Source organism: Carassius carassius, chromosome 40 (genome assembly GCF_963082965.1).
Source record: "Carassius carassius chromosome 40, fCarCar2.1, whole genome shotgun sequence".
NCBI classification, from domain to species: domain Eukaryota; kingdom Metazoa; phylum Chordata; class Actinopteri; order Cypriniformes; family Cyprinidae; genus Carassius; species Carassius carassius.
The window spans coordinates 21860394-21868609 of record NC_081794.1 but is presented as its reverse complement, the minus strand read 5'-3'; the positions used below and the strand labels follow the sequence as shown (position 1 = coordinate 21868609).

At 39.4% G+C, this 8216-nt stretch overlaps 1 protein-coding gene across 3 annotated transcripts; it reads left to right on the top strand.

Moving 5' to 3' along the window:
• Positions 1 to 791: 791 nt before the first annotated feature.
• On the top strand, positions 792 to 7196 carry slc16a3b (solute carrier family 16 member 3b). 3 transcript variants are annotated; one of them, XM_059532584.1, is made up of 5 exons: positions 792 to 943; positions 3967 to 4215; positions 4387 to 4530; positions 4604 to 5374; positions 5788 to 7196. In XM_059532584.1, exons 2-5 carry the CDS (start codon positions 3993 to 3995, stop codon positions 6159 to 6161), a joined length of 1512 nt encoding a protein of 503 aa, XP_059388567.1. In that variant the 5' UTR covers positions 792 to 943; positions 3967 to 3992; the 3' UTR covers positions 6162 to 7196. The 3 variants fall into 3 exon arrangements, with proteins under 3 accessions (XP_059388567.1, XP_059388569.1, XP_059388568.1); XM_059532586.1 differs by lacking the exon at positions 792 to 943 and adding an exon at positions 2768 to 2802; XM_059532585.1 differs by lacking the exon at positions 792 to 943 and adding an exon at positions 3467 to 3624.
• Positions 7197 to 8216: the final 1020 nt, after the last annotated feature.

Here is an 8216-nt window from a genome sequence, read left to right as displayed (position 1 = left end):
CGCTTATCGTAAAGTTATAAAACGTTTCCGAGACTTTTGTCTGCAAAGAAAATAAGGAGTCATAAATTAGTAATGGAAACTTATTTGTTATTTTGTTTTGTATTGTATTTTATTTTTGGTTCAGTTACATATACTAAAATATACATTTCTCACAGAGTACATTTTTTGTATGTCATTTACATTGTGTACCTTCTTCCCAAATTTTTCCAAACCGGTGACACAACTTCTCTTGCGGAATACAAAACTAAAGTGACACAAAGGGAAAGAAGACACCTGATTCACGTGGTTTCTACCTGCCTGCTGTCACGTTCTCAATTGTATCTGTAGCCTACTTAGTGTATAAATTATACATGTCTTATTGAGATGGATTCGGCAACTTCCCGAGGAAACAAAATGTACTTCTTTTCAATTGTTGTAATATCTACCGTTATGTTTTACACTCATTCACTACTCAGAACTCTCTACAAAACCAACAGCTGTCTATACACAATATAACAACAAACACTATATCTACAGAAATGTTCCGAGTTGTTGACCAATTAGCCGAATTGTTTTGCAACTCTTCAATTTAACCTGTTGTGTGCCACAAAATGTGGGGGGAAATGCTAAATAATATTTCTGTTCAGCACCTAATGAGAAACAAGCTGATGCTTCATATATGAATGGAAGGTCCGTAAATCCCCTTGAAATCCCCTGAGCACATAGATTGGATAGGGATGAGAGAGAGAAGGACAGAGCAGTGGGGAAGCGCACGTAACGTGTACCCTCGCTCGCGCTCATTGGCTGCACGTCAGTATGACTCGAGTGATTCACTGGTGGCAGAACACAGTCAGAGAGAAGCGGATCCCACTCAATGCCTCTTCAAAGATGAGTGCCGTGCGATCGTGATGGTCCTGGTCCCAGGAGGGCATCATCAGTGAAATAATCGAAGAGCATCGTTAAGGTATGTATATGAGGATTGATTCCTTTAAATATGTCAACGTGTTCAGAGAAGATGATTGGATGCGGGATGCTGATGCCGATGGGCTGCTATGGAGACTGACTTATGGAAAGTAGCTAACAGGTCTCGGTTCAGGAACAGAAATAATATTATTTTGTCTATTTAAAAAATATAAACCGTGTTATAAAGACAACTATTTTTGATAACTGTATATCGTGAATTATCCACATACCGATACAATTATATACAAGTCTGATATTTTCACAGCATGTAATGTAATTGTTGAGTAGCTGTTGGTACAATAATGCTACAATTGTATAAGTGAGAAAATTGATACTAGAGGATGGTATATATGTGGATGTATACTCATGTGGTAGTGCAGCGCTTATAGGTGGAGGAGGGAGAGTATAAATGTCACGTTTAGCACGTAGACCAGAGAGCATCGTTGCATCAGATGCCCTTCGTGCAAATATTTAAAGACAGAATCGCATATTAATTCATGTAATTATGACGTTTAGGAATTTTACATTGGTTTACAGGGGACTTACAGGCACATTCTTGTAGCTACTTTTGTTCCTGCAGCTACTTTTTTTCCTGTAGCTAATTTGACATAATCATAATGATTACAAAATTTGTGTTACTTTTAAAAAAGGTTTTTATTTCATACCATCCCCCCTAAATTTGAGTCATATAGCATAGGGTCAGGTGATTTTGGTGAATGTGATATCACCAAGTACAACATGTTCCTGGATCAACATCCTTGTTCCAAACAACCAATCAGAATCAAGGGATAAGTTTTCAAGGTTGGATGCTACTACACCGTTGTTATTCACTTATCATTTCCCACTGACTTTAGGAATAAATTATGGGTAGGGTTAGGTTTAGGGGTAGAGACTGGTTTAGGTCTATATTTTTGGACAGTCATGTCGATCCAGAAACATGTCTTACTTGCCAAAATCACAGCGACCCGTGGTTTTGCAAACTAAGACATGGTTCATGGATCAAAATTATTGTCCAAAAATATAGATCTAACCCTACCCATAAATAAACCCTAAAATCAGAGGGAAATGAAAAACAAGGGTGTAGAAGCATCAACTGTGGTTGTAAGGCTGTAAACTTATCCCTCAAATCTGATTGGTTGATTGGAATGTTGTTCCTGGAACATGTTGCACTTGGTGAAATCTCGTTCACCATGGAGTATTGTAGGGGGAGGAAAGCCAGTGAAGGCTGTAATGTATAATGTAAATCGGCCTTAATTCCCTACTCAGACTTATCCTTATCATTACATCTAATACCTTTATCAACTATAATCATAAAAACAACAATAACATTAAGAGTGGTGTCACACACAGACCTATATATAGGATTGATTAGATATTTGAAAATCAATGAAAAGAATACAAGAAGTAATCTTGTCGCAGCATCGCAACTGACAGATTAGAATCAGCCATTTTGCTAATTAGTAAGGACTTGACAAGAAGCATCCATAATTAACAAAGAGTCAGTGCCAGCTGTGACCTGTTTCTGAGAAACAATTCAATGGCCTTTCTAAAATAAATTCTAACCCTACATAATTCCTCCTTAAACAAACATAAGTTAAAATCTCAAGCACAATTTTTTTTAAATGAAAATCTACATAAGATGAGGGTACACACAAGACAAGCTACTCTTAACCTCATGGGAGGGTATTCTGGTTGTTGCAATCAGTACCACATGGGGAATTGTCAGAGTCTTAATTTAGGCTGGTAGTCTACAGAGGCGTGCCCCACAGCCCCACCCCCCTCTTGCCACTAAATGATGTAGATACGAGGGAGGATCAGAACAGTCAGAGAGAGAATCAGTTTTCAGGGACCTTAAGTAAGGTAGGTCATACATACATTAGTTACATGATTACCTAATGCAGCTCTTCTACATCATAGTTCTTGATCTACTGATTTCCACATATATGTAAAAAAAAAAAATAGAGCAAACTATTTTTTGTTTGCATGAATGTCTCCGTTAGTAAGTTAAGTAACAGTGGTAATACTTAAGTGTAACTTATTTTATTTAAAGAACATATATAGTACAACATACCAGAGTTGTTCTTGGTATCCAGATGAATAGTTTCAGAGTTCACATTGATTTACAAAAGAGCAGGTGTCTATTAGCTTTTTGTTTTTAAAGCGTATGTATGAGTATTCATTAATCAGTCTCTTTAGTTTAATGAGTCATGGTAGTCATGCCCTTTAACAAGGTCCGTATAAGAAGGTTGGCCATTTTGTAATAGTTTGTATAGCAGAATGTGAAGATAATGTAGCACATAATGTTAAGGTCATGTTGTGGTGTGTGTGTGGTATTTATTATTTTTGGTTAGAAATGATGCAAAAGATATCACAAGTAAGATGATAAATGTTTTCAGGAAGTTGGGTAGCTATCAACAGCTGTCTGGCAGCTCCTCCTGTTGAGAGACGTTTGAAAGGGCACAACAGTTCATGCATTGCATAGTAGGCTACAGAAGTGTTTGCTAATCCTGGTCCTGGAGCACCCCCCACATTACATGTTTCGGATTCCTTCAGCATTTAACACCCATGATTCTCATCAGGTCGTTAGTTGAATGCTCATGAACTGAATGCGGTGTGTCAATAAGGGACACAAAAAAAGTACTGGGCTGGCAGTGTTGCAGGATCAGGAATGGGAAACTCTGGGTTAGAAGCCATATAATTAACTTTGTGATCTAAAATAAAAACTGCTTGTGATGCTGGGTTTTTTAAAAGTTGTAATTTGTTTTGATACTTGGTAGGGAGTATTACATTTAACATGTTGTACCTAGAATTACAAGAACAGCTTTTGGCAGGAACCTGAATGAGGAAGGGTGTGAATCAAGCGTGCCAGGCAAACTGAACAGATCTAGCTGTAGAGCGATATTCAGTAAACAAGCATGAATTTGGCAGTTCAGCATTAATTATCCAATCAGGTCAAGTACACTAACTTTCCTGTTGAATTAAGCACCATCAGTGACACTGGTTTTGTGATGCTGTTTGTTGCAGTTGAGACCTGACCTGTTCAAAGCATCATGGGTGGAGCGGTTGTAGACACTGGTAACAGTGGGGTCAAGGCACCTGATGGAGGATGGGGTTGGGCTGTCCTCTTCGGCTGCTTCGTCATTACAGGTTTCTCCTACGCCTTTCCCAAAGCAGTCAGCGTCTTCTTCAAAGAGCTTATCCGGGAGTTTGGAGTGGGCTACAGTGACACGGCTTGGATCTCCTCCATACTTCTTGCAATGCTTTATGGCTCAGGTACAGATGTCCACTGACAGCAGGGAGAGATGAAAATATTGTGTGGCTAAGTGGGTTTTCAAATTACAGGTCCACATGAAGGATCTATTTTGAGAGGACAGTATTATCATGCTATTTTTTTTTTTATGGAAATCACGATTCTGCATGGTAACAGTAGTTTGCTTGTTGCAGGCCCTATATGCAGCATCTTAGTGAACCGTTTCGGGTGTCGCCCTGTGATGATGGTCGGGGGCCTTTTTGCCTCACTTGGTATGATTATGGCATCCTTTTCAACCAATATCATCCACATCTATCTCAGCACAGGAGTCATAACCGGTGAGTACTGTTTGGTGTATACGTATGAAATTCTGGTGTACTTCTTTTAACACCCTCAAACTATGTTCTCCAGGTTTGGGTCTTGCTTTGAACTTTCAGCCATCCCTCATCATGCTGAACAGATATTTCAGTGAGAAAAGGCCCTTGGCCAATGGGTTGGCTGCAGCTGGAAGTCCCGTGGCTCTGTGCTGTTTGTCTCCTCTTGGTCAGGTCCTTCAGTATAAGTATGGTTGGCGTGGAGGCTTCCTAATCCTTGGAGGGATTCTACTGAACTGCTGTGCATGTGGAGCCCTCATGAGGCCCTTGAAAGCACCCCCCCAAAAAAGCGAGGTGGACGAAAAGGAGAATGAATCCAAACCAAAGCCCAAACTTCTTGACTTCACTGTCTTTAAAGATCGTGGCTTTTTGATTTACACTGTGGCTGCGGCCATTATGGTGTTGGGTCTTTTTGTGCCTCCTGTGTTTGTGGTAAGCTATGCCAAGGAACTGGGCAATGAGGACACCAAGTCTGCTTTGCTGCTCACCATACTAGGGTTCATCGACATCTTCGCTAGGCCAACATGCGGTATCATTGCTGGGTTCAAGTGGGTTCGACCACGATGCGTTTACCTCTTCAGTTTCGCTATGCTCTTCAATGGCACCACTGATCTTCTCGGCTCCATGGCCAAAGACTATCCATCTCTCGTGGTGTTCTGCATCTTCTTCGGTATCTCCTATGGCATGGTTGGAGCCTTACAGTTTGAAGTGTTGATGGCTATTGTGGGGACAGAGAAGTTCTCCAGTGCCATTGGCTTGGTGCTATTGGTTGAAGCCATTGCTGTGTTGGTGGGACCACCTGGAGCAGGTCAGAGTCATTTATGTTTGGTAGTGTCTGTGCTATTAAAGAAAAGTCATAAGATAAGCAATGAGTCAACTGAACATACATTTACATGACCAAAGTATCTCCTCTAGTCTTTTAGATTACCTACCAAAGAAAACCACATTCTCTTTGCAAATGGTCAAAAATGCAGGTGGCCCTTTATGTACCTTACAAGAACCCTTTGTTTAGTGTTGGAAGGGCCTTATATTTGTACAATACCATATGTTTGGATTGTTTAGACCTCCAAACACAACAAATGGATGTTCTAGTTGTACCAACAATGACAACTGTCGCTCATAGGTCATTGACGTGTGCCCAGGTGACCAGTCAGGGTCGCCGCCACAATTGGCCAATCCACGTGGGTAGGTTTATCATGCTTCTCTTGTTACATTTCACAGGTCGTCTTCTGGACGCCACGAAGAATTACATGTTCGTCTTTCTACTGGCTGGGTGTGAGGTGATCCTCTCGGCCCTTGTGCTCGCCATTTGTAACATGCTCTTCATCAAAAGGAAGCCCCAACAGCCTGACCCTCCAGCAAAGATGGAGATGGCCATTAACGAGACCGAGATGGAGGAGCTCAACAAAGCACCAAAGGACAACCAAGACAACGGAGATGGTGACAATGGAAAGAAGCAAGCCATCGAACATGAAGCAATGGCAAAATCTGATGATAGAAAGGTTGAAGAGCCTGAAACCATAGAGGTGGAGAACGCTTCCAAAAAGGTGACTGAACCAAATGGTGTGGTTGTAGAACCTGAATCCTCTCTGTGAAGATACTAGAACAATAGATATGACAAAGCTTCCCTTGTAGGACTCATGGATGTGTATTTGTTGTAGTGTATGCTTTTTGTATCACGCTTCAAGTGTAGTTGCAGAGGACCGCTTTTAGACCTGCTCTGCAGTTCTGTTTCAACCATTTTTAGGCCAACCACTGCCTTCTATGTTAGCAGATGTCAGGTTTGTTCTCAAAAGGTTCTTGTTACAAAAATAGAATCAATTTATACTGTGGCACCATATTTTTGGCCAGTAAGCACTCCACATCACTGAGCAGGTCACCAGGATTATACTGAATATTACCAGCTTGCTGCTTTGGCATTCCGTGTTTGCTAATGTGGATTGTTAGTGTCTATATACATCTACTGTAACATTTTAAAATGGTCCTGAGAGAGCACAGGATTGTATTTAAAGTCCTGTATTTCAAACAGAAATGTATGACATGAAAATGAGGATCCTAGTTGGTCTTTTTAAATTAGAGGAATGTACAGAGTTCAGACATGCTTTTATTTTTGTGAAATGTTTCAAAGTACATATTATTGGAGGACAAAGCTCTGTTACATATATATATTTTTTTATAGTGCGTTTGGGTTTTTGCTATTTGTCAATTTTAACTTTCTTTTATTGATTCAGTATTTATATTAAAGTGTTGATGTCAGTTGGCAGCTCCACTTTATATTTATTTGTAATTTATTCACCTAAATGTCAGTGTTTCCAGATCAACTGCATCAATCAGGAGAGGACCACCACAGCTGTTACCTGTAATATGTTGCTTATTTAACATTTATTTTCACCTCACTTAAGACTCAAATGTTTTTTTTTTTTTTTTTATGGTACAAGATTTATGAAAATGGTGGTATGGGTTAAACCCTTCTAAACTTTACTTGTGTTTTTCACCAGCACTGTGTGAGTAGGAACCCTCTTTTACTACGTTCTAAAGACACAAGCTGTTTTTGGTTGTGCCTTAAGTCTTGTAGCCGTACAGAATCTGTAAATTGTTTTAGAAATAAATACTCTTCCCTCTCCACTGTACCTTGACTCATGTTGTTTTTTTGTTAATTTGCTGACATGATTAAATATCCCACTTTATTGATATTCGATTAAAAATGCATCAAATCAGTGAACTGATTTGCCCTGAAGTGATAGTAGTTAGTAAAAGGTTAGTGAAAACTGTAATTGACCACATTGTTTACTCCCTAGTCCTACAATAAGACACAGTCCAGATCCTATTAGCACCAGATTTGTGCAGTATTTTCAGTTCAGTCCAGCTGGTGTCCTTCTGTAAATGCACCTTAAGCAGTGGCTCATCTGAAACCGTGAGGTTAACTAGCAAGGTGATAAATCCTGTTTCTAAACCGTTAACGTAGAGTTTAAGTACTGGATTTTTCTCAGACACTTAAAGCTATTTTGGATGTTTCAGTTCAACTATGGTATTAGATGCATAGAAGAGATAGCAAAAATAGATTACAGATGCATGTGAAGAGAAGAGCATGAAAAAATAAATTGTAGCTAGAAAGAAAAAATGGCAGTAGGATCATGGATTTAGCATAGAGGAAAGAAAGATGAAGCGCCAAGCCTACTGGAGAACGCTATCATGAGAAATTCACAGTGACACATGAATAGTGGGTTATTATACTGCCTGAGGTATCAATGGCAGTAACTGGGATACTGGAATGAACTACATTCATTATTTCTAGAAGTTATTTCTAGAAAATAGGACATGTTTTCAAAAGTAATAAAACCTTAATGATGTATAAGCAAAACCAACTCTATTTAATTGCCTATATCCTACACACATATGCACAGAATTAAAAATAAATAAATGCAACCACAAGTACAAGTAATTCATTTATTTACATGGTTTAAAATACACAAATACGGTGGTAATACAAATTCTTACAGGACTGACAAATTGGCATGACTTCCACAAAAGTATGTGGAGCTCAAAGCAGCCATGGGCTTCAAAATGGGGGAGAATCAGATAAAAAATATTATCCAGGAAGTTGCCAATGTCCCCTACAGATAACGGGAAAAAGATGACCAGACCAGCTT

Excerpts from the sequence above, each read along its gene's own strand:
- slc16a3b (XM_059532584.1), top strand. The coding sequence starts at position 3,993 with ATGGGTGGAGCGGTTGTAGACACTGGTAACAGTGGGGTCAAGGCACCT. Across the intron at positions 4,216-4,386 it reads TGCAATGCTTTATGGCTCAG|GCCCTATATGCAGCATCTTA; the intron begins GTACAGATGTCC and ends TGCTTGTTGCAG. Across the intron at positions 5,375-5,787 it reads GGTGGGACCACCTGGAGCAG|GTCGTCTTCTGGACGCCACG; the intron begins GTCAGAGTCATT and ends TACATTTCACAG.